General features: G+C 38.2%; 2 protein-coding genes across 4 annotated transcripts in view; one reads left to right on the forward strand and one right to left on the reverse strand.

The window, feature by feature from the left end:
• Window positions 1–12,125, forward strand: part of LOC113527713 (inhibitory synaptic factor 2A) — a 39,021-nt gene extending 26,896 nt beyond the window's left edge. For both annotated transcript variants that reach the window (XM_026915793.3, XM_053238673.1), the window contains one exon: window positions 8,721–12,125. In XM_026915793.3, the coding sequence (XP_026771594.3) occupies window positions 8,721–8,904 (184 nt within the window). In that variant the 3' untranslated portion in view covers window positions 8,905–12,125. The remainder of the gene's footprint in view (window positions 1–8,720) is intronic.
• dock1 (dedicator of cytokinesis 1) overlaps window positions 1–27,551 on the reverse strand; it is a 258,880-nt gene that overhangs the window by 125,851 nt on the left and 105,478 nt on the right. For both annotated transcript variants that reach the window (XM_026915791.3, XM_026915792.3), the window contains exons 26-27: window positions 18,755–18,882; window positions 16,977–17,072 (exon numbers count right to left, since the gene is read on the reverse strand). In XM_026915791.3, coding sequence (XP_026771592.2) covers window positions 16,977–17,072; window positions 18,755–18,882 — 224 coding nt within the window. The remainder of the gene's footprint in view (window positions 1–16,976; window positions 17,073–18,754; window positions 18,883–27,551) is intronic.

The raw sequence follows: 27,551 nt of genomic DNA on the forward strand, positions 1-27,551 counted from the left end.
AATGGGGATGCATCAAATATCAGCACTTTCTTAGTCTTTGTACTGTAAACCTCTTGAACATCTTTTATTTGCTCTGCACTAACACACCAGGTTCAGCTTCCCAGGCTGTTCATAAATATGTGAATGAAGTGTGTTAGAGCTACAAAAAACATAAATATGCAGGGATTTTTTTTTCTTTTTAAAATTCTTCCAAGACAAATCAGTTCCATCACTAACCTTCTAGTATAAATGCTGCAGCTTTTGCCCGTCCAATCAATATCATGCACAGTATTCATGGACCAGAAAATGATGAGTCAGCTCACATGCAAGTCACTGAGATAGCTCCTAGCAAACAACAACTCTAAAGGCGCAAACATTCTTTACTTTCACGACATTTACGCAAGTCACATTATTCACATACATATTCGCATGCATATCTTAAGTACGTTTGGAAAATCAAAAGAGGTGTCCACTAGATGGCACCTTAGCACCAAAACATCCCTGTCCATCTCGTTCTTAAGTGGAAATGTAACGTCTAGCGAATTTCGTGCACAGCAAATTAAACATACTGACAAGCTCTTTTTCCCTATAAAACTTTCTGTCATTGTCGTCATGTTGTCATGAGTCTATCCATACATTCAGACGTATCGACTTATCTAGAAAATCCAGAACTGGTACTCAAAACAGACGCTTCGATAGGTTTAAAGGCTACAATAAAGGTTTTTAGAATTACTAACTGAAATAGGAAAACCGGTTGGTGTTAGTGCCCAATAATGGTCTAGAAGAGTACATAAATATGTGACTTGAGACAGAACATTAATTTGTTTATTCAGTTGTGGACACAGTATCGTACACAGTTTTTCCATTGGTACTGCACCACGCAGAAGCATCGGCTTCATTTCTGAGGACATGCACAAGCAAGACTACAAACAAATGCCGGATATGTGTGGCAGCCATTTTGCATACGCGTATTTAAAAGCAAGTATATTTGTGCCATAAGCCTCCTCTAAAATGGGTGCTGGTGGTTTTGCAGAGATCTGACTCCATGCTTTGTTTTCACAAGCCAATCAAATCATGGTGGATAAAATCAAGGTCCAGCATACAATTTCTTCCCACTAAATTATGCGATTTTACTTAAAATGTCACATTCAGTAGTAGTGATGCTCTTGAATTTCAGTTTCTTGTTGCCTTTAAGGGAGCTGGGCATATCTTCAGGGTGACACCAGAGATCATATCATGCTGTAAAGAAAGCATCAGTCATTAGGCCCTGTAATAAAGCCTGAACTGTATTGCCGGAAAGTTCAAATTTCACCTTGGCTTATGAGTTCTTCAGAGTGACACTCACTCATTACTGAATTGTAATATCATTTAAGCTGTGTCATTTAGCCATAGCTGAAGGCCAAAAGAATATCAGGGTTCCTCAGTCAAAGAATCATTTTTCCCTCAAAGTACACTAAAAAAGAACGCTAGGTATACTCTACAGGAATTCTGATCTGATTTCATCGCTGATTATCGCTGAATCTGAAGCATTTTTCTCACTGAGGAAGCTGATTGTCAGCACAAATGACCTGGTGGTGTGAGAAAGTAAACGAGTCCAGTTTAAGCCTTCCAGTCTCACTCTAGGACTGAGGTCAGATGTTAGATTTAAGTTGCTGCTGTTGTGTGACATCATCAGCAGTATAACAGGAAGACTAATTGCAACAGTTAATGATAACTGCTCACCATGTGCAGAGCAGAGCACAGGGATGGAGGACGAGCCGGTAACACTGTCAAACGCATATGTGCTTCTATAACGTACACTCTTGGCAAAAAAATGTTCTTAAAATAGCCAAGGGTTCTAACCTGCATAAAAAAAGCAAAGAGTTGCAGGGATCTACAAAGAACATTTAAGGCTTTCATTCTTATTCAGGAAAGCAGATTTTTAATTCAAGTAGAGACCACACTTGAATCCACTTGTGTAATGAATTGATCTTAGCCTTCAAATGGCTATTTGAATGTGATTGTGATAAGATTTTATTTTTTTATTTTTTGTCATTAACGAATAAAATTGAAAACCCCTGCTTTAAGGGTTCTCAGAGAGGGACAAAGAACTTTTAAGGTTTCAAGATTTAACCTCGTGATTATTTAATTAAGTAAAAATGACCACAAAAGAAAAGACAGAGAGATAACTACACTTTTTATCTGTGCAAATAACCATACAATTGGGTGTCCTGTTGCTTTCTTTCTGTCGTGTGAGGTCAGGGTTATGCTATCTCCAGTGGTTCCGACTGCAAGGCGACCCGTATGGCGGACGTTCTACATAAACGGATTCAAGTGTTGATGTGGTGAAGGTTTCTGTGAGGAGATGTTTGTGTAGAATTTTTGGAAGGAGTCTCCAGTTTCAGCACAAGAAAGTCTTCAGGAGGGAGGAGTTTTTTTTTTTTTTTTTACGCGTTGCGGTTTTTCTGTAACATGACAAGCTGTGTTTCTTGTTTTATAAACTTCAAGAGAGAGAGAGAAAAATGAGAGGCTGGTGAGCCTCTCTATTTATAGCTGTTATGATGTAAAGTGATAATAGAAACTAACTTGTTTCACAGATATTCCACAACATTAAAAGCAGCTATAAACTGATGAAAAAAGTGTAATTCTTAATTATTTTTTTTAATGTAATTGCTGGCAAATTTCTATTGTCTAAGAGTGTATGGACAAGACTGTGGGGTGGTAAGGTCTCCGCCTGTGATGATTTTCCTATAACGGCATGCCCCTGGTGTGTTTTATTCCTTATTTGTCGCTGGATTGAGGTGCAGAATTCGACAGGATTTGTCATTTTAAACACATGCAGTAATTTGGTAACATTAATGATATGACTAATCTAGCACGTCAAGTGCCACCATCGTGATTAGATCTATAGAAATGAGACAGCTGAAGTAAATGGAGTTTGAAGTGAAGGAGCAACTGCTCCTGTCTGCAGCTGACAAAAACCATGAAGAATTGCAGTCTTGGGACAAAGACAGTCACACGGAGATAAACAGCTATAATCATCAGTTACACTGTAGAATTCTGTAGGCAGCTTAAAGCCGTGGCTCCTCACACCCACTCCAGTTTCATGCAGATAATCAGTGATTTGCTCACTCTGTTCTCTCACTCTCTCTCTCTGCTAGCAAGTATGAATGGATTGATAAAAGCATAATTACAAGGGTGTGTGCTGTGATTAATTTGTTAATAGCAGTATTGCCTTCGGCCTGTGAGAAAAGACGCGACTAATACATCCTAAAATCTGCCGAGTGCTCAATAGATCAGCTGCATCTCCGTTTTCTCTCTAACTCTGTCGGCGTGTTCCTACGCAAGCATTCCCTCCAGCGTTTGTCAGGTTGCTGAAGTTATTATTATATCTCAGGTTGTTCATAACTAATGAGCACAGAAAGTGCAGTCAGCAGATTTTCTGCGCTGCGCTATTCTCTGAAATCTCTCTTTCAAAATGCAAAGTGGATGAATTAAATTTTTGCTCAAAAGTAATCGGAACGCATTTATTAATCTTCTTACTCTCAAAAAAACGCCCTGTAAGAAAGATTTTATTTTTCAGTTGAGAAATCATCCTGGGAGAGAGGAGTGTAAAATAAACTGAGCCACTTCTGAACTGCTCTTCTTCTAAAATATATTGGAAAGGGATTTTGGGTATACAGTGTTAAAAGGCTTTTTGGTACCGTTCACCTAAAGGTGCTGTCAGAAAGTGAAGAATATGACTCGCACTTTTCTCCATAACCTCTCAGCAGCATGTAGACATCAATCGCCTCTTGGCCAAGCTCAGGCTCTCTTTCTTTTTCATTTTTTTAATTTAAACTTAAAAAGATTTTTACAACTGCTACATCTAGGACTTGTTTCACTATCAGTACGACAGATTTCCACCTCCTATACAGGATGTAAAGAGGCTTATAAACCATAACAGTAAACATTTCACAAGTGAACCACAACAGCATACGGTTAAACCATATTCTATACATTCAACAGTGTATTAAACGTGTATTCTTTTTTAAGTCATTCTTATGTAGTAAGATATGAAAGCTATCTGTGACAGGTTTTCACAGGAGAAAGAACTGCACCCATGAATGGTGCAGAATGGCTTTGTATAAACCACAAACATAAAAACAAGATTATCTAAGCACTAAGTAATTAAAAAAAAATAGATCGTTTGTGAAAAAAATTTGACAGTCTTACTAGAAGAATGGAAATACGAGCACAGCGTGTGGGCCAATAGTGTGCATTCGTGTTTCTAAAAGCAACTTTGCTGCCTGGTTGTATACCATGAGGAAGCCTCCGGACAACATTAAAATACAGAGACATATTTTCTGTTAAAGGAACAGCGAACTTCCCGTTTATGATCAATTCAGCCAGCAGGAAGTGGACAGTGGCTGCTATCCCAGTGATCCGTGCAGCTGAGACCTAACACTAATCGTGTGTTGTGCACTGATAGAAATGTTTATGTCCTTTTCCCTTCAAAATGCCTCTTCTCTTCTCTTGAAGGTCAGGAGCGAGTTTCACTTCCTTAAACACTTTCAGTTGTTCTGTCTTTCAGTTCTCCTGCCAAAAATTTTAAACAGTCTCTGGGTGCATATTACTTTGATTAGAAATGCTTCGTTACAGATACCAACATCCAATACGACGTAATACTGTATGAAGAAAGCATACGCTGCATTTAACTTGCATCAGAAGCAACAAGTCAGAGATTATGTCATTTTCGACCTTAGTGCAATCGAGCTACAAAAAAAAAAAAAACACAAAAAAAAAAAACAGACACCTCCATGTTCATCTTTTGCTAGCAACAAATTAACACAAGCTAAAACTTTGATGAGGGGTGTATATTTCCCTCTTCAAAACAGTGAGCTGTAAAGATATAACAATCAAATATATCTGTATGTTGACTGATCTACACAAACAAAGCAAACATCAGTATATACAGGATAACTCATTTAAAGGTAAGAAGTGCTACTCTGTCTACTGCTGATGCTCTGTGTAGCTACTCTGATTTGCTTAACCTCAGAGCTGATTTGCTGGAATCCTGAGTCCCTGAGTAAGAATTCCTAGTTGAGCAGATGATTTCTTTGCTTTTTCCTAGTCCCAGGTCGGAAATTATGAGTTAGTGAATGCAGAACAAGTGCTAATGAACAGACGACATGAAAGAAATGTATTTCACAATTATTAATGGCAATAAAAGCAAAGCAGACTGCTAAGGAAAAAAAAAACAGGTAGATCAGTCACTTTCACTGCCATGAAGACAGCTGTACAGAAGTGCTTTTCTGAAGTGAAACAGTACCCGCTCTGCTCCACTGCAACCCTACTCAATAGATAACTAACATAGCTAGCTAATGCGCTTAATTTATAATCAACTCGTTAATAATTATAAAGAGCACGCCTAGTAGGCTAAGTGTGTGTGCGCTTTTCATGACCACTAAGGATACCACGGAAACGTACACATAGCTAAATAAAATGTTTCATGATGTCCTTGATTGAATACTACTAAATAAGTTACTCATTTTGGTATGGACTCGATGTTGACAAGTACCAAAGAGCATGCACTCATTCTCAGTCTGGGGGAAAAAAATTAAATAAATAAATCAATCAATACGTCCCTAATGTAGATTCCAAACATCTTCCTGTGTGGGGTTAATCCCTGATGCATCACACTGCAGACAGAGACAGCTTACTCTCAGAAAGATGAGACAGAAGAAAAGCAAGCGCATCAAAAGCCTCCATGCTTCACGCCTACTCAAACACACCAGAGCACAGCGCTGCACCATTACTCAAATATTTATTGGTACTGCACTAATGGCCTCTGTAATTAGCTGATCATAAAACGCTACAATTAATTCTTTCCATGGAGAAGCGTGCACGCAGCATCAAAATCAGGCTTTACTACACATTTCCTAACAGCACGCTAACACAAAGGAGCTCTGTATTACAGCACGCTCAGTTGGTGATGTTATTGGCCAATCCTGTTCATGACTACGGAATATACTGAGCCAGATAACATCCTATTATAATGGATCTGGATATGCTCACAGTAAAAAGCTTTAATCATTAAAAAAAAATTGCATGGAAATTTTCTGCCATGGCTTAGAGGCACCTAAAACTTGCCTCTAAAATGTTATATATTTACAAAAGTGTAAATAAATAAATAGCATTAAGCAATAAAAAAAAATAATAAAAAAATAAAAAAGCAAAAACTAAAAAAGTAAAATAAAACAGTATAAAGCACAAAAAATAAATAGATAGATAGAAAGATAAACAGACAAGGACTGTATTGTGTGTGTAATTCCAGCGTGCGTGAGCTAATGTTTGCATTTCACTGCATAATAAAAAGATGGATAATTCATATGTTCGCAAACTGAGAGGCGCATCCGCACACAGGGTCACCTGAGATGCAGATGGGGTTGCAGATGCTATAATAGACTTGTTATGATGAAGTTTTTTTTTTTGTACCCCCCCCTCCATTAGCCTCACTGGCACCGTGTCCAACACACTCTCATGTTAATCTAAGTGACCTTTTATACGAACTTTATTTCAGGACATTTATCTACAAAGCAAGTTTATAATAAGCTGCAGTGTGATGCTCAAGCCTAGTGCTCTCATTAGACATGCTCAGTGCAGAGTACTCAATGACTCAATGATTCATAAATGCATCATTAGGTGTGCAAAGAAAAAGAACTGGTGAGATCTTGTTCCTTATTTGAAGCACACACACACACAGACACCTAAATGAAGAATGGCCTCAGAAGCTGTACATTAAAATTTAAAAGTTAATTTAAAAACATTAATTTGTAAATTGTACTTTCAGAGTACCATCTGCTGGAAACATACATCTGACCATGCGCTAGAGGCCAGAAATGCCTTGTTTAGCAATAACAAGTACAAATCACATTAGCGGAAAGAAGACTTGTCTCTGTGTGTGAGCACACACACTGAGTTTAGAGGATTTGTTCAGTTTGGACACCAAAAGGCACATGAGTATATACCTCCACTGACAATATAGAGGTTCCACTTGAACAGGTAGAGACATGTACGTGGAAAATAAGGACCAGGCTGGCATTACTCAATGGTGTGCGATATGGAACAAAAAGCCAAACACACACACAAACACATATCTCCCCTAGGAGGACCACTTTACCAGTGACAGAGCTGACAGAATTTAATACAGCCAGAGCACGTACATACACACACTCACACACACACTCACACACACTCAGTCAGTCACTCACACACACTCAGTCAGTCAGTCAGTCACTCACTCACAGTAATGGCCCTGGTGTCACTGCTAAATATGCATGCAAGTGATTTATCTGTGTACATTTGTGTGTGAACGTGTACAACTAATAGCATCAGGCTCACACACTCGAGTCAAAAGTTCACGCTAACAGAGGAGCGAGACCAAAGAAAATTTAAAGGAAAAGAAGGAAAATAAAAATTCCCCGGGTGGAAAAAATAATAGGCATCCGAATGTGGAAAGAAATGGAACATGAATAAAATCACTGCTAGTAGCGATTCATTTCCATTCAAGCTGACTTAACACTTTCGCTCCATGAACTGGGAAAACTTGACGAGCTGCGCAGGTATAGGAAAATAATTCATGATGGGGTGGTGTGACGCAGCCTGAAGCGAAGTGGAGTTACTGTTACCACCGTGAACAAATGTCAACAACATGCCCCAAAGACTTTTACTCCTCTTATGCTTAAGCAATTTGGCAACATTTTTAAACTTATTAATGAACAACAAATCAGGTTTTTAACCATTTATAGTTACATTCAGTGCTGTGGAACGTCTGCAAGGCAAGATAGCTCCTTATGTGATAAACTATTAAGTTGTTCCCTTACCAGCCTCACTTTTTTCCCTCTCTCTCAAAGTTAATAAGGCAGAAAACACAGCTTGTCATGTCATAGGCAATCTGCAAAGTGAAAAGTCCTCCGTCTTGAAGACTTTCCTGCGGTGGAAAATTTACTGACTGTAACTGGAGACCTTTCATAAATGTTAAATAAAGTTTTCCTAAATAAAGCTAAAAAAAAGTTTAAAAAAATAATAATAATAAATCTTCATCATATCAAAGTTTATACATTCTTCTCTGTTTAATACTTTCTAATCTCTTTATTATTAGACTTAGATTTTATATATACACAGATTATGTGTATGTATATATATATATATATATATATATATATATATATATATATATATATATATATATATATATATATATATATATATATTTGTTACTATGGAAAAAAGCGTATTAATAGAAACCTGGATTACAGCCAGAACTACTGACAGAGCTGCTGGTATAGAAAATGAATCAACAGAGAAGTTTGCGTCTCTGCGAATGTGATCTGTGAATGTGATCTCTATATTTTTTTAATAACTTATCTGCCTTTATAATGGCCTCTAAAGTCTTTGGTGTTCCTCTGAACAGATTTTGGATTCTCTCTGCTTTAACATTTGGCCCACCTTTCTGACACATTCTTCGTGATGCATCTTGTTAATGCAGATTTATACGCTCCCCTCTCCAAATCAGGTCTAGAGTGTGAAAGGGTCAATCTGTTTTTTGTACTGATTTCACAATATATCACACCGATTTAAAATCAGCACTGCCTGCCTTAAATCACCAAAAATAAAAAAATAAAGCAATAATCAAGTACCACTGTGCATTCACAGCAACTTTTTCCTTATGTATGGTGTCTGCTCAGTAACAGATCTCTCTCTCTCTCTCTCTCTCTCAGTGTGGAGCTGGACTTTAAGCAGCAGGAGGACAAGCTGCAGCCGCTGATGAGGAGGTTGTGCTCAGTGGAGGACTCGTCCTTCCCCTCTCTGCCTTACCCTCAGGAGGCCTACACCTCCACTCCCAAACGCAAGGCCAAAGCCGAGGCCAAGAAACACACGCGTTGGAAACTGTGGTTCCTCTGAACACAGCGCTCGGCAGGACATGCGCGCATGTTTCTACATTGTCCCTGTCTTCATCTTTCTCCGTTCCTGCCCTGTGTCTTTTTACACTTTCATCATTCTATCACCACAGAAAAATGGAAAAAAAGGTGGATCCTGAACACTGAACCTGGCTAGCGCCTGCTTCAAATTAAAAATGAAGTCTCCTGGGAACTGGATTCTGGGAAGCAGAATATTTTGGGCAATTGTGCCCAGAGTGTGAAACGGCTCTATTTGCAATTCAGCGAGGTGAGAAACCAGATTGAATTAAGCTGCTGCAAAGTCCTGCATTTAAATGTATATAAAAAAAATCCATTATTTATTTATACACGAGCGCATCACCTCTGCTTAGGTTATTCATATGAACCCCTCCCCTATCCACATCTTTAAGCACCACCTGATGGCTATTTAGTCACCTGATGGCTGAGGTGCCTCTCATTCTCACAAAAAAAAAAAAGAAAGGGAAAGTCACATTTTCTGTGGACTAAAGTAAGTTATTATTCGTCATGAATATCAACATGACTGGAGTTGCACCAATAAGACAAAGCACAAGGACACTACAGATTCCACTACAGATGAAGTGGATTCAACACATGGACTTGGACTTACACAGACATTTAGACAAAATGGAAAGACACTTATTTAATCTACGGAGAAAAAAAAGGAAAAGAAAATAAGTTCCGCAGCTATTTATCAAATTTCTATATCATGTTTCAGGAGCTCTAGACATCTCTTGCGATGTTAATTTAAAGAGAAAAAAAAAGAAAAAGAAAACAAGTACCAGATATTTTTATATATTCGTAATATCAAGCATTAAATTCAAATTTTCTAATACATAATATATGAAGTTATATCTTCCTTTACTGGATTATTAAAATACTCCAAAAAAAAGAAAAGATGCATCAGAAGGTTGGAAAGCCTGAACCATTTTTAAATCCATCTTCCCTTCCTCAAGTCCATCGAGGATCAGGGAACTGAAGAGCACCGTGCAGGAAACAACCTCAGATCTTATACGTGTTGGTGCAACTAGCATTGTGTGAAATAGATGAGGATATTAGAAAGCTGGATAGTGCGTGCTGGGCTGTGCTCGTTTGAGCTAGCAGGTAATGATTTTCAGGATATCAAATAATTATTTTATCCTAAACGATGCCAAGCCACGCTTTCCTAATGTTGAGTCCAGACGTACATTTCTAGACCCAAAATGTAAATATCAGCTTTCACTTCTAAAAATAAATATTTATCTAATGTAACATCATTATAGCATCATAGAACAATTGCGTGGTAATGAATTAATTTGCGAAGCAGAGCATCTAATCAGGGCTACTAGCATCTCCAGGAACGGGAACGGGTTTCATCGGGGCATTTTGGTCACAGCATCTCTGAAGCCAAAAACAGCATGATGTAGAAAAGACACAACCAGAGTGCTTTATAAGGGCAAACAGATTCATATTTAAATAATGAACTCTAAAGATTGTTTGATGCGGAGTTCTCCACATTTCACTCTAGACTAGATAAACGCATTATCCCACCTGATCTCTCCTGAGTTATCTTGTACATGAAAGGATCTGACATTCGAATAGTTCAGCTGTAGCGTGAAGAGAGACCTAGATGATATCTGTACCTTAAAGAAGTGCAATTGATTCACTATGTGCAATATTGTGCATTTTATACTGTTTTTAAAATCAAACAATTTAATACATAAAATAAAACCTGAGAAATTAACAGAGAAATGGTCTAATATGTGCTCTTGTATGTGGCCATGTCATGAGCAAACTGCAGACGTCATGAGACAAAGCCTGTCTCCTGCTGCACTCGACTTACCTCGGAAGAGGGAACTACGATGCATTTCATGCCATCGCGCTATAAAGTATGAAAAAGACCACGGATGCCTCCATTTTTGTCTTTTGTTAGCAACAAGCAAGCCAGCTAACTGTGATAAGTGATGCACATTTTCCTCAACAGCAACCCGTACAGTCAGTGTTACAGATTTAATTATGTTGATTGAGCTAAAGCAAATACTTGCATACACAGCATAACTCATTTAAAAGTAGGAGGTACTACTTTGTTTACTGCTGATGTTGTGAGCAGCCATGTTTATTTTATGTCACTTGCTGAACTCCGGGTTTAGGAGACCTTCCCAAATTCCTGAGTAGGAATTCCGAATTGAGCGTTCTCTTTGCTTTTTCCTAATCAGAGTTAGGAAATTACGAGATACGAGCTAATTAGTCGAATGCAGCAATATTTTTATTGCTTTTGTTGTGATCTTGTGTAAAGAGAGAGAGGAAGCTGTCACACACAGGCGAGACCCCAGAGAGAAGTGAACATTCATTATGGTCGGGTTCGTGCACAGCAGCATTGTTTATGTGAGGTTTGTGTCAAAACGCACTAGAACAAGAACAGTCAGCAAAACTAAAAGTAAGCACAATACACTTCAGTCAGAAGACTAGAAGTAAAACAAAACATAGAAACAAGTTGTCTAACACACACAAGGACACACACATGTTCATATATACAGCTGAAGCCAAAACCTTAGCTAAAAACGTTCAAACGAATTTTTCAAAACTTCACACACTTCATGTTAGCATACGCTTCCTGTGCTAAGTCAATTAGGGCACCTGATGTGCTCGCATCAGAGGTCATTTGCAAACAACCGAGACAGTAAAGACAGATTTATTTCAGCTTTAATTCATTACATCAGAATTCCAGTGGATCAAAAGTTTACATACACCAGGTTTACATACATCTCCTTAAACCATCTGGAAGATTCCAGAAATTGATGCAATACCTTTTATAAGCTTCTGATTGGCCAGCTGTCATAATAAGGAGTTAATTGGGGGCACATCTGTGGCTGTATTCTGAGCCAGTGCCTTACGGTATGGTAAACTTTTGGCCTTAACATATGGTAAATTTTTGGCCTTAACTGTACAAGCAATTTATCCAGAAACTAAAAAAGACATACAATTAAAGTTACCATAAGTCATGACATCTGATGTACTGTAAAACAATATTAAAATAAAAAATTAATAATATTAAGAAAAATAATGCGTATTTAATGGGATAAGATTTCTGGACACGTCTGTTAAGGACTTCTGTAACAATAATAATCGATTCGCTAATGATGCACCTAAGAGCTCGTAGGGCTTTTGGCTGTCCAAGATGCTTCTGATTGTTAGTAATTCACATGAGCATAGCACATAATGTATGTAGGCTATACTCATGTGAAAAATACAATAACTTACAAATCAGTTACTTCAATAACATAACACTATCAACCACAGTTAATACATCAGGGAGGTAATGGTAGCACTCAGCAGAGTGTACAGAAATCCAGCACTATCGAACTGAATGTGATTTCCAAATACAGCCTTAATCATCGACATACAACAAAGACCTGTCTTAAGGATAAATATTTCACTTCATATAAAAGCCTCCCTTCTGCCTTGCCTCACTCTTTCTGCCAACACAAACTGTGAGATGAGGTCTGGGAAAAATTGTAAAAAAGGCTAGGAACTCTGATGTCTTATGAATACACAACTTCATTTGATATGCACTGATGCAATGAATCAAGCAATCGGCTTCCTGTAGCGAGGCAAGAACTTGCAGCGACTGTCGATCAGAAAAGAGAGAACCAATCACAATAAGCCTTTTCTCTCATGTTCCCTCCCACTAGAGACACACTCAGAATGTAAACAGCGTTCAAGTGGGAAACAGTGTGTAAAAAGGAAGAGAGATTGCGTGGGAAAACATGAAAGTGATCATGAAAGAGAAGAATTAAAGAAGACAGGGATGCTAAGCTTCCAGAGAGACAAAAACAAAGAACGAAAAGTAACGCACTACTCTAATTAGTCATAGTTATTAGTTATTTCAGCCATAGCATACATTATTAATAATAACTATAAAAGAAGGAATGTAATAATTTCTTAGGAAATGTACTCGTATGAGCAATCGTATAAAAAGTTCTGGAGCTTTGACACACAGCCTGAAGCTTTTTTATTTCCCCCAAGATCTTCACACTAGAGATCTGCATGTTCAGTGTGTGTGTGTGTGTGTGTGTGTGTGTGTGTGTGTGTGTGTGTGTGTGTATGATGTGAATTCTCTACTCAGACACAGCACAAGACAAATGAGAAAATAAAATGCATAAATCTGAATGAGATGCCTGACGAGGAGGAAGACTGGGGAGAGGTGATTTGCACAGCAGTGCTGCAGCACACAACACACACACACGATTTACATAGCTACATCAAAGTGCCTGGGTCACATGACACTATTATATAGTACACTGCTTAATATTCCAGATTAGACACATCAATAAATATCTCAAACACTATATTTATGAAAAAAAAAAACAAAAAAAACACCTCACTCTGACTTTCACTTTGCGTGAAAATGAAGAAGCTAGTTACACCACACAAATAATATACACCACAGCTCATAGCCAAAATGGTAGTCAACGATCTTCTGCCTTTTTGTCGAGGGCGAAAACATGATGTTTTATCAGCAGAGATGACATCAGGACAGGATAAAGACTATAGCCATGTAAAATCATCCCTCTCAAATCTGTACTAGTGCTCATCAGGACAAAACATAGGAGCTTTCACTTGCTCAGCCAGATGGATAATGAAATTATGATCTGTTCACCAACATATACAGCATTATCCATGTTCACTATATCAAAACAACAAGGACAAAAGACACAAAAATCCATGACTCCTTTTTAATTTTTTATGTTGATCTCAGTTAACAACAAACATTATCACAACGTTCAGTAAAGTATTAGGCCGTAACATTACCAGTAACATGGCTTCCCTCTCAATGTTTCTAGAACTTTCCTTGGACAATCTTCCCAGTTAGCAAAAGCTATATTAATAAATAACGCAGCACTGCTGTTCAAGGAACGCTTATAATACATATAGCACCCCAAGTGCATGAACAGATACAAGTGTGCTTTTCATGGTCACTTTGTAACCTGGGGAAACATAAAAAGAGCTAAATAAAATGTTTAATGATGCCACCGATGGACTAAAAGCAAGTAGGCTGCTCATTTCAGTATCAGTATTGGTACTGAACTATTAGTATCTGTATAAGGACCAAAAGAAAATTTACTCATACTCAGTCTGGGAAGAAAAATAAACGTATCGATACATCCCTAATTCCAACCTCCAGACTAATGATTCAATCACTGCATATCCAGACAACACAAAGTCTAAAGATTAATTCAACAATAAGAGATTAATCCGCAATAAAGCCTGAGCATGTGCTAAAAGTGTGACAAGATGCCATGATACAGAAGGAACGGGTGGGTTATAAATAAATAAGTCCAAAGAAAGCGTCTCTTTGAGATGTTGATTGTGATTAAGCAACTAGTGTCATTTCAATTCAGCTTTGTAATAAAATATTCATGAATGCAGGTGTGTGTGCGCTAAAGAAACACAAAGCTGACAGATTCGCTGATATGAAAGAAGGCTATTATCACTTATTTCTTTAAAAAGTGCTTGTGAGGTTTTGAATATTAGAAGTGTTAGAATGTGCTAATCATGCTAAAAAGTGTAAATCAAGTGCAGAATTCATAGGATCATGTGCTGAGCTGGAAATAATTGAAAACAGACATGAATTAAATATCAAAATGTTTTATGTATTTATTTATTTATTCACTCATTCATTCATTCATTCTTTGGTTATGGGACATTTCTCACTGTCTCAATATCTCAATTTATGTTTTCGTTTTTTTTTTTATCCTAGCACTAGCGCCAAATTATAGTATCTGTGCATCATGTCTCTACAAAATTTACTAAAAAAATTATCTGCATTCTTACAAAAATTACCACAGGATCTAAAATATTCTTCTTCATCATTCCTCTTAAACAGACAGCAGTGCACCAAGCAACAGAAAGGTATTTCTTTCTGGGTACATGTGCCACTCATCCTTCCTCTCACGTGTGTTTATGTAATTTACAAGATTTTTAGACCTGCGTCAACTGTTAAACATGCAGTATGATTTACACTCGCCAAAGGTCTCAACAGGGTCACTGACAGCTACGAGCATTTAGAGGACAGTAATGTAGAGAAAAAGAAAAGAAAAAGTCGTTTTGGGATGAGAGGTAAGTGACCGGACGAGAAAGACAAGTAAAAAAAAATCACAAACTTAAATTTTCTGCTCATAAAATATCCAGTGAACTAAAAGTCTCTCTATAACGGGCCACATGGCGGCATGAGGATCAAATATAAAAAACACAAACGCCAATAAAAGAAAAGCAAAAATGGCAGGAAAAAAGTTTCAATTCTTAGAAATAAACCCAAGCACAAATACAGAGTGTCAATCCGCTTTCATTTCCAGGTCTTCAACAAACACGGACATTAAGGTTAATTAAAGAAGCCAGAAGTTACCTGTAATAAGACACACACACATTTCAGTGTGCTGTAATAATTACTGAGGTCTAAATCCCCATTGCTAATGAAGCCGTGACAGAGAGAATGTGTGTTTGTGTGTGTACACATCAGAGAGAAATAGAGAAATGATCACAAGGGAATGAGAGAGGGAAAGAGGATGAGAGTGTGTTTCTGCAGTGAATCATTTGTATTGTAATTGACACGAGACTGCAGTAGAGAGAGGGACCAGAGTTCAGCTAGCAATAACACACTGATAATTCAGTGCACTAAAGCAGTTTGTGTGCGTGTGTGTGTGTGTGTGTGTGTGTGTGTGTGTGTACTTCATATCTGCAAAAACACAATAAAAGCATGCTGAAGCACTAAGCTCTGTATATGCTGCATTATTAGCTACAGATATGGGAGTTTCCATGATGCACTCCGCAGGAAAACTATAAGAGCTGGACAAATTCAAAGACGGCAGGAGAACATCGCACATATACATGTTTCCACCAGACAGTACACATACTAATCTGAATCCAGAACTATCCATAACCTGCTTGAGTACCAGTGTCCATTCCATTCCAGGAGGAGTTTTTTTGTTTGTTTGTTTGTTTGTTTGTTTTGGTAAAATCCATGTCATCACTTCAGACCACAGAGGAAAAAAAAAAAAAAAAAAAACCCACACCGCTTCCTTTTCTGCAACTACCCCTTGCTGCAGAACCAAAAATCCAGGGCATGGAGCAGACCTGATCCAGCATCTCCTACCTGGGTGGAGTCAACCCAAAAGCCCAGTGCGTGGATACAACTCAGTGTGTTTCAGGCTGGATAAGTGTGTTGTTCATGAGGGTGTGGTTCTGTGCTGCAGAGCATCTCCTGGGTTAGGGTTAGGATTAGGATTATGGTTATAGGCAGCATTGGATCAGGTCCAGCTCCACCCCCTGGACTTTTGGTTCTTCCTTTCTGAGCTAATGTCTTCAGCTTTGTAACTAGTCTCTGATCAGATGACCTGCCTTCAGCTGAATAATTTGCATAACAGTGTGTGATTGGATAAACTGCAACCAAGAAGCTGCTACAGAAGCTGCTCAGGTTCAGGTGAAGAAATCTAAAGTCGCTGAACTATGGCCATACATTGAATGCTTTGCTACAGTAAGTGGGGTTTTTTTTCAGTTTGGTCATCTAAAACACTTTGCAGGGTCCACATCTGCACCACAGGCTGTCTATCTTATGGTAACCTTGTTAGAGCTTCTCTATTCCTCGCAGCACCATTTGGCTCACCATGACTCTGTTAGCCATAAATGCTGAGAATTAACTTGGTAGACCTTCTTGCTGCTCTCTGGATCTGCTTCTCCAGACACACACTGATGAAGTTTCACAGCTCAGCAGCAGACCAGCTTTTTTGTTCTGCTTGATAGGAATGTTATCAGACTCCACTAAACACCGTTGTGCTGTACTGTCTGGTCGAAAACCAATTCTAGCTCGTGGCTTTTCAGAATGGTAGCTGTCTGGCTTGAGCGATGACACAAAGACTGACCAAATTCACTTAGCTACTGTATGGATCACTTGGCAGTGGAAATAAAGAAACTGCTGACTTGTTACCACATCACGTTGACTGAACAAAAAAAAGGGGGTCGTTTATTCATGCTCGTGAAAAAGCGCTTTTATCCTGTGAACAAAGAAAAAGCTGGACTTACAATGAGAGGAGAGTCGCGTCCCAGTGAGATCACCGTCCTGTTCACTGTCCTCAACAACTTCTCCATAATGATCTGAATATGCCATTGAGTTGGACCCTAGAAATACACACACACACACGCACACACAGTAATCACCATACAGCAGTGAGATATTTTCAAAGGATGACTTAACAGCTGCCAATTACATGTCTAGGGAGAACTCTCTCTACAGCAATTGTCTAAACCCATAATTCATCACTTGGAGGAATATATCTTCATTCTAGCAGTCTCCAATACTTCTTTGTTGGATTTCTCATTAATATGATGCTGAAAAATGGTAAGCAAGGAGCTCTCATTTACCAGAGAAATCTTGTTCTTTTGTTTTTAGGAGCTAACAGCGAAACCAAACCATTATCCCTTGTTTTTTTTTTTTTAAGAAATAGTATACATTCCCCCCCCCTCATTACACCATTTAATCTACACTAGCAATGTCTCACTGTAATATCATGGCAACTGCTACCCTCTGACAAGAATAATGAAAATAAACAACCAACAAATTATCAAAACAAATAATCACCATAACCACAAAGCACGTCATAAATATGTCAGTATAAATAGATGTAATGTGTTTCATGGTGGACTTTTCCTCTAACAGCTATATGCTTGGATTGTGTTCTGTCTTATACATCACTTTAGAGGCAGTAATCTGTAATAAATCCTGGCATATATTTATATAATCTGTAGCAGAAAAGATCACTGCATTTTAATTACACAAAAGCATGAAGAACAGGCTAAGTACAACAAACTCTTACACAATACAATCTACAGCTCTGACTGGTTCTTAGCTTTCAAATGTGAAAGGACCCCTATGGACCAAGTGTGTATGAGTAAAGTAATAAAAAAAACTGGGTATTTTCTGTGTGTGTGTGTAGGTTGATTTATTTATTTATTTTCCTCCTTTAAATACACTTGGTGGTGTGAAATTGGAAGTTGGTATGAGTCTCAGCAGGGAAATCCATTTAAAATGAAACTCCTAGATGCATGTGAATTATAAAACCTGCTATATACAAACCCTTGCAACCTACTTTCAAAGCGTGGAGAAGAAAAAATAAAACACAGTGTACTTCAGGTATACTGTGGGGCATATCTAATGTACAGATTAGTAATGTAACCGAATACAAATGCATTATTCGGAACGAACAGGTACAGATAAGTTTAGGCCACAACTGCTTTGAATTTAAATCCGAACAGAGATACAGATATTTGGAGCACTAAATAAATACAGATAATGACATTGTTTTACACCCCTAGTACACACACACAGAGGTCAATCAGAACAGACAGAAGATGCCTTTACCTTTATTAAAAAAAAAAAAAAAAAAAAAAAAAAAAAAAAAAAAAAAAGCTACAGTTTGCTACCATGCTAAGGTGGAAAGTGCGTGTGAGAGTGTTCTTCAGTGGACTAAATCTCAGCATAATTCATAAAGCAGGGATGAATTATGGAACAAGCAGCCCATAAAATAATCATCTGTTTCTAGTGTGCAGAACGGGACGCTGGGTAATTAAACGCAGACTGACAACTGCAGAGTGCAGCAGTGAGTCTGAGTGGCAGCAGTGTGTGATCATGTGCTCGCATTCATGTGTGTATGACCTTCTCTGTCCTCTGTGCTGCAGGTCAATAGAGAGAAAAGAGCAGAGATACATGCAGATGTGTGTACATGTGCATACAAATGTGTGTATACCACCATACTGAGTGTGTAGCTGTGTGTGTGTGTGTGTGTGTGTGTGTGTATACTCACCACATCACTCCTGTACAACACCTCCAGGATGTTGCTGAGCAGCTGGCAGCAGGCCTCCAGCTCCTCGTGCTGCTCCAAGTGAAACTTCAGCTGATCAGTCATGAGTGGCAGAAGGATCTCTCTGCAGTCTAAACACACACACACACACACACACACACACACACACACACACACACAATTATATCTACAGCCATAGAGAAAATTATAGCACTGCACATCATACAACCAAAACCAAACATTTAAATTCACTGTAGGGTGAAGAGATCGGTTTGAGCCCTCACACACAGGTCTCCCCAGTGTGAAATTGCTCAGCTGGAGATTTGCTGTAGAGCCAAAAGTCCAAGGGGTGGAGCTGGATCTGATCCAACTCCTTCTACAAGCCTAAACCTAACTTTAACCCCAATCCCTAACCCACACAACACTGTGAAGCACAAAATAACACATTAAACACACTTATGCAGCCTGAAAAACACTCCACCCCCTGGACTTGGCTTCTGGCTTGACTTCGGATCAGGTCAGATTTCCTACCATGGACTTTTTTGCTCTGCAATGAAGAACACATGATAAATTGGGTGGGAATGCCTGGGTGGGTTGTGGTGGAGCATCAGCTTTGCCTTCCAAATAAAAGCAAACAGAGCAAGAGTTTTTATGAAAATGTAAATAATTTCTAATACAATCTGTTGTGCTGATAATTTTTACAGACGTGGAGTTATATTTCCTATCCTGCCATCTGTTGTGGAGTATTTCTTCTTGCTACATACATCAGTTAACGCTTCCTCAATGTAAATAGCCAAGATCACTGCCATTTTCACTTCCCTCTTCCTCTGCTTAAGTACTTAATTGCGAACTCAGTTTAGATTTATCACAGATTCTCAGTGGATTCTGAACTATCACATTGTGCTGGGAATTAAATCTGGATAATATGATATAAAATCAATATTGTAATACATTTTGTCTCAATACGCTTTTCTGAGATGTCACGGATACCGTGATAATTTTTTTAATAATCATATCATAATTTTGGCATATCGCCTACCTCTAGTAGGAATCAAATGCATGCTAACCTAATCAAAGAAAGGACATACACACATCACTTCCTGTTCGATAGTCAATAGCACTTAAAAGGGATTAAAAGAGATTTATTTTGCATTTTTGTCAATACTGAATTCTGCATTTAAACTTCATCACTGGAACTAACATCACTTACAAGTGTTTAGATGTCGCATAAACACAGTATTTATAGAGCTCTATCACAATTAGCTAATAAACAAGTGCAACCCAGACAATCTGAAACGAGACTGAATATTTAAAAAGGTCATCATACAGCAAGAGAAATCTCAGAGTCATATTTAAGAGATGTGCACAGGAACATCAGAACATTATGTACAAGAGCAAGCGAGCCGAGAGAAGAGAGGAAATAAGAAAAAACAAAGAAAGCGAGAAAAGAGAGGAGATGGAAACTCATTATGCAGCGGGAATAGGCAGGGCTGCGGTGCCTTATTATAGCCTCCAACTGTCTAACGGACGCAGCACCGCATCCATACTGAGCCATTAATGCCAGCACTCACAACTGCATACATTCGCACACATTTGTCTCTTTGTCTTCTGAACATCTCAAGGATAGAACACCCTATCATTAATCTCACGTTAAAATTTTGGAGCGGCGATGCCTGATCCCAGGAACAATCTCTCCATTTCTCTCAAGCTGTCATTTCACTGCATCAATCATTTCCGGGCAATATAATGCATCTGTAGCCTCTTTAGTCATCTCCCATCTTCCCGACCTGCGGAACTACAATCACAGAAGATAGCACAAAAACAGCAGGGCTGTAGGATGCGCCATGCTCCCACACATCATATAATGAGAAGACCTGGGAGGTATACGGGGGTCAGGCAAACTTCGCTCACAAGCAGAAATTAAACACAGGAGCAAAATGCAAAGCAATAAATGACCTCCATACAGAAATATGGTTTCAGCTTATGGCTAATTGCAGCTTATACCATTAAGGGAATCGAGTGTTACAGTAACAGATGGCCTCCTAACACTTCACTGTGACTGAAGCATTTCAGAGGAAAATTAAACAATTCTCACCAGTTGCATAGATTGAGGTAATTGGGTGATTTAACCGATATTTAACCACGATGCTGAGTTTTAGGGCACCAAAGAAGCATTTTCAAATAAAAGCAATAATAATGTTGAATCGCATGAACAATTTGATGCATTTATATACATTTTAAAAACCCATAAACATTTATTTCGCACTCTTTAAAAACATCGTACCCAGACAAGGAGCTGATGCTAGATGTGTGAGTAATAATTTCCTCCTATTCATGCAGTTTCATTTGTTTTGGAATTTCTTTTCCCTGAATATCCTGGGCTTATAACAGCTAACAGAGAAAGTATAAGCCAGATGTTTAAAAAGCTACAATTTTGTAGCATCACTGCCACTGCTAAATTCTAGCCTGTCAAAGTTAATTGGGGTTTTAGATAATGCAAAGTGGACTGCTACTTCACTGAGAGTTTAGATCTTGAATTTCTCATGGCATGTTTAAAATAGAAACAATAAAATTAAAGGCTTTTAAGGCTTTTGGACACTTCTGTGGTAATATCATACGTCCACAAACAATAAGAAGTCTGCATTTATTGATATAAATACTTTTTTTTTTTCATCTCTACTCTTAACTACTTACTCATTAACTATTCTTAGTCATTAATAATGCGTAACAAATCAGAATGAATTTTTCATTTTTCAGATAGAATTTCATCGGCATTTTTTTTTCTTTAAATCTTTCAAAAGAGAACATCTTTGTAAATTTTATTTAAGAAAAATCGTGTTGTCTAGCGCATTTATAAACATTGCCTTAGATGAAGTAATGATCCACGATTTGATGGGTTACTAAAGTTATGTTTATTGGCCATTTTCTAAAATGAGCTGTTCTCAAAAGAGCTATATTCACGTTATTTCAACACTGACTCACAAATCTTCAAGCCTGACTTGGATTGGATTTGACATTGGATATTTATAATTGAGCTTTCTTAATACACTGAGTGGTTTTGACTGTAAGTGACATCTTTAATATTATACTATACAAAAAAAATATTTATTTCTTTTAAATCCATGAAATAATATTCTAATAACAATTATGTGAAAGTTTAACGGTTTTAATATCAAAGGAATAACTGCTAAGAAAAAATTCTTGCCAAAAAATGGATTTTTTTTTTTTTTGCAAATTAACGTGTATTTAATGACAAATTGCCTTGTTTTAAAATAAATCAGCAAAAAATCTTCTATTTATATTTACTTCATAGAAGTAGAGTTTAATTCTGATCTTGGGAAAAAAAGAAATAAAAACAAGCCTGTGAGGCATAGTACCTTGACTCTGTGCACAAATTCTGTCCTATTACATTACAGCGTGCACAGTGAGTCTATTTTCCAGTTCCGACATGTGTGGCTCCCAGACACTTTCTTCTGGCTAACAGTCAAACTCTGCTACATTCACACTGCTATATTAAACATGCATTTCAGGTGTGCTTAATGAGCAGCCCTCTGTCAAATTACTCAGCTTGACTTGGAATTATCACAGAAACCAGCAGCAAAAAACCCTAAACTGTACTTCTGTTTCATACAGTCTATAGCTGCAGAAAAAAAAATAAAACCAGCCACTAAAAAGACTTCATCTTGGCACAGAGAGCAAACACATGCTAACCTTTAGACATAGTGCTGGGGGAATTTAAATCAAGCTGTGTCTGAATTTAGCAATATCATTTGGAGCGGGGTTTTTAAATTTCAGTCAACATTCACTTTAATTAAGTGCTGCTAGAAAGACAACAGTTGATGCATCAGGTTTAATGCGTTTTCCCAAGATAGTCATTCGGCAAACAAACTGTGACCTTAGTGTAAGAAAGTATCTGACATTTAGTTCAAAAATGAGTCAAAACAATTTCATAGAGGATCTGAGACTGCTTTATAAGTGGCAATCAGATAGACCATCATAACACCGAACAGTATTTAAACTCTCAGATTAATATTGATCCATAAGTGTTTGGCTACAGTTCAAAACTCCACAGTCTAACTGTCTGAGAATTTTGATGTTGTGAATACCACTGACGTGTATAACACGTTGAGCTGTAAAAGTGGAATGCTAGCTAGAAAGTCCAAACTATGATGGCCCATATCTCAAAACCGCTGCTCGCCCAGATAGCTCTTTAAAACACTAAGGTCACAAAACCTCTGCATCCTGTGAGAAAACGCACAGACTTACAGTCTTACAGTGCATACATTTCCTCAGCTGACTCAGTCTTCTACTGCAGAAACACACATTTTTGAAGCTTCTTCTCATGCTGTGCACTCTTTTGTTCTAAGATCCCCATTGAATTTGTTTAATTAAAGGTTTTCATTATTGAGGACTTCCCCATATGGCACTCCTCACCATGTCAATGAGACTTGGAAGCAAAAAAAAAAAAAAAAATCAGTTCATTATTAAAGGATCATTTGAATATTTCTAACTCACGAAACTTTAGCGCCAGGAGGTCTTAAACTTGACAGTCACTGGTTCATGTGTGTCACTCCGGCTTCCATTTCTATGTGCCTTTTCATACGCCCTCCACTCTTTACTAATGATACGAGTTGCTGATCAGGAGAGGCATCGTGGGAGGGGGCATAGATTACTATCGACTATTCTATTTACTTCTACCACAGTGCTATTAAATCTTCAAATCTGACTGGTCAGCATCTGTAGCCGAGAGTCCAAGACAACAACTTGGCCATGCTCTCTAGCTGGGAGGGATGGCACACTCTATCTCTCCTGTCAATCACAGTGACACTAGCCAATCATCAGTGTCGATGAGCTCACCTATATGGAAGAGGGCAGATAGTGCATTCCTCTGAATGTGTCTTGCCTTGTGCCTTGTGATGCAGCATGAGCAGCAGTTTAAAAATACGCAGTTGGCTGGCTTCATGTGTCTTGGCCCACACCCTCCCTGATTGTTAGCAGTCATATGATAGGGAAGAGCTGGCTCGTGGGTGGGAATTAGCCAAGATCAAATTAGAGAGAAAATGGTGAAAAAAACGGCAAAGATAATAATAAATCTGATTTGTCAGAAGGTGTTTATTATTATCTTTTATTATTAGAGCATGTTCTGGCAGTCGTTCCAGCTGCAATTTAAATGACAGGTTTATATTAATGCACTTGTTCTAATACGTTTCTGTAGCAACAGCTCATTCACAGAAACTTGTAGGGTGAACGCGCCACATAATCTAAGCTTAATAATAAACAGATTAAACACTGTGCGGTTATTTAACAAAAATATGTATAACGGATGATATGGTGGCATTTTCTGTTAGATGTTTTATTATAATTAATGGAAGGAGTCTCCAGTGTCAGAGTTTTTTAACAGTAACATGAGAAGCTTTTTTTTTTGTCTGTTTGCTTATAACTCCAAGAGAAACAAAAAAAATGTTTATATCTGTTATAATCTAAGTGATTACATGAACTGACTTCAGATTTTCAGCATGCCTCCTCATACTTTATTCCGTACTTAAACTTAAGGGTTTGGAAGAATTTAAATAATGATTTAAAGTGTATAGAAAGTTTACTGTTATAAAAGTTTTTACTCCCTAACAAGGGACTACAGTGTTAACAAAAAAACAAAAACAATCCAGTTTCTCATCTCTGTTCCTCTTGCCCTGGTAAGATATTTTTACTGTACAATTGATTTTCTGAAGAGTATCTCCTGCCTGTCAAAACAGAGCGAGATAATGCATCATGTTTCTGGAAACAGACCTGATGCTCTTAGCAAAGCAGTGCAAATAACAGGGTGCAGGTACTCAATGGATATGCCGTGCTCAAATCTGTCAAAAACAGAGATTACCCAAACACTAAACCACTGTCTTGGCAAAAAGTTTCAAAAACAAATTAAAATGACCAGTAACTCAATATTAAAGTAAACAAACAAACCTAGCTAAACTCAGAAATAGGACAGTATTTAATGATGAAAGTGCCCATGATATGAACAATTATGCTGATTAATTTCACTGGGGCTGTATGATTGAAATGTTCTTCAGATTACGGGTCACTCAGCAGGTGGTGCTGGTTTATCAGAAGTCGGAATTAAATTGAGTTCCTGTTCCTGAAGGTCATGTGATACTGTTCTTGAAGGCATTTACAAATATAATCAGTGCACGAGGTTCATATAATCTAATGAAATCAGCACACTCGCAATGCTTTGAATCTCAGAAAGAGCTCCCACTGCTCAGTGTGTATTCAAACAATTCAACAGCTTCACAGTGGATTTCACAAAAAGAACACACACTCTTAACTTCCTGCTGCTTAACCAGTCAGTAATGCAACAAAAAGCATCAGCATTCACCTATGTTCTGCTAAAATCAATCTGAGAAGTGTGCCAGTGTTTAAAACCATTTTCTCTGATGTTGGCTTTAAAGCAAAGCTATGTGATCAAAAAGCAAAAAGAAAAGCCTTTTGTTAATCTTTTTCAGCTACAAAACCAAGGGAAATCTTATTCCTGGACGCTGAGGGAATCCGGAGATTGTGTGTGTGCACATGTCTGGATATGCACTTACAGAAATTAGGCAGCTAAAAATTGGAAAAGACCATGCCATGTTTGTCCAATCTGTCCAATTTTGGTGCCCACTGCAGCCTCAGACTCCTGTTCTTGGCTGACAGGAAGAGAACCCGACACGCGTTCTGCCGCTGTAACTCATCCGTCTCAAGGTTTGACTCGTTGTGCATTCTGAGATGCTTTTCTGTTCACCACAGCTGTAAAGGGTGCTGATCTGAGTTACTGCAGCCTTCCTGTCGGCTCAGACAGCCTGGATATTCTCTTCTGACCTCTCTCGTAAACAAGACGTTTCCGCTCAAAGAACCGCCACTCACTTGTTTTTCACACCATTCTGTGTAAAGAATTTTGTGTGTGAAAATCCCAGGAGATGAGCAGTTTCTGAAACATTCAAACCAGCCCATCTGGCACCAACAACCATGCCACGGTCACATTTTTCCCCATTCCGATGTCTGATGTGAACAGTAACTGAAGCTTCTGACCTGCATCTGTATGATTTTAATCCATCCACATGAATGGCTGATTGGATAACTGCATGAATGTACATGTGTTTCTAATAAAATGGCCAGTGAGTGTGTATAATTTTTTTTTTTTCTTCCTATATCCCTCAACTCTACCAGAGGTGATGCAAGAGGACCAGAGCACAGTACACTACAGCTGCATCACTCCAACTCTGACGTGAACAGCACACAGCACACACACATACAAATCATACAATCCCAAACACATACCAAGTGTTTCTCTCTTTTCTACACACATACACACACACAAATTCCATAGCACACTCTGAGAGACTAAGTGTGTTTATGAACCATTATCTCTTTCTCTACAGTTTAGCTGAAAGCTTACACAACAGCACTGAACACAAACAACAACTTATACGCTTATACACATTTCCAAACAGCCATTTGTCCTTAATATCAAATTTCACAGAAGAACTGAGCTCTTTAAACAGACCTCCATCCTGAAAGGATCTGTGCTCTCACACTCCATCAGAGAAAGTGCACAACGAGCCATTTTCGGGACAGATAGCACCTGGATAATCTTTTAAACAGTTTCAGCAGTTCAGGAATTTGCTGTGCTTGTTCTTGCATGCTGTTTAGTTTACCCTAAATCACAGAAATCACACACAAATTCATTTTACAGCTTTTAGAAAGCCTTGTTACACGTTTTCGATAATTACACTGTAAAATGACTCCACATTTTGCACGTGTGTGTGTGTGTGTGTATGAGAGAGAGACTGAGATGGAGCATGCTGGGCTTTAATTAAGACAAGACTGGATACACAGTTACAGATAATTACAGCTGAAAGATGTTCATCTATTTAGACCTACAGAGCCACCGTATGTTCTCGCTGTTGCATTAGATGTTACCCTGAGACCAAGGCTTAATGATTTGAGAGAATTAAATAAATAAATAAATAAATTAAAAAAATCTAACATGGTTACTGTTATTCAAGCTCTCCAAATAGTATCATTTATCAAGCATAATTACACGTTTATTCATTTTACGAAAAGAATGACATAAAATGATGCACTGCCAATACTGCTGCTTACGTGTAACATACTAGGCTACATTTGTCATGAGTAATTGATTAAGTACTTAAAAAAGGATTCGTAAGGGAACAGGAAGTCATCCTGACATACCGATGCTAAAGCAGTCTAGAGCTAGCAGGCATCAGCCTACGCCAGTTCCCACTGCACACAGCTCTTAAGCACAGCTGACATTTAAGACAGCACATTACAGGAGTGCTAGTGGCATTTAAATAAAAAAATAATAATAATACCACCTGCGCTCTCGTATGACGACTACAGGCAAGAGTGTACTTCCATGTGTTTTTCACCATCTGGCAATGAGCGGTCTCCAGCACAAAGTGTAACTCAGGTGTGTGTACATGAGTCTGGGCAGAGTTTAGAGTTGCATCCAATCTATCCTACATGATTTTAGCCCTGATATCTTTGTTAGAGACTAATTTTGGGATCTGCGACAACCTGACACCAGCTCAGCCAAAAATCACTTGTGACTGATCATGCAGTCTGAATGATTTGGTCTGACACAGATGCTCTGATAATTTCAAGCAAGTTTGATATTTTGGGGGGATGAATCATGTGCCTCTGAACAAAATTTAAGCAAAATTCAATATTACTTATGGCATGTCACACCCAAATGGTTGTTAAGAACAGCAAAAATAAAAGCAAACACAACCTGATTCTTGGTGAA

Source organism: Pangasianodon hypophthalmus, chromosome 12 (genome assembly GCF_027358585.1).
Source record: "Pangasianodon hypophthalmus isolate fPanHyp1 chromosome 12, fPanHyp1.pri, whole genome shotgun sequence".
Taxonomy (NCBI): domain Eukaryota; kingdom Metazoa; phylum Chordata; class Actinopteri; order Siluriformes; family Pangasiidae; genus Pangasianodon; species Pangasianodon hypophthalmus.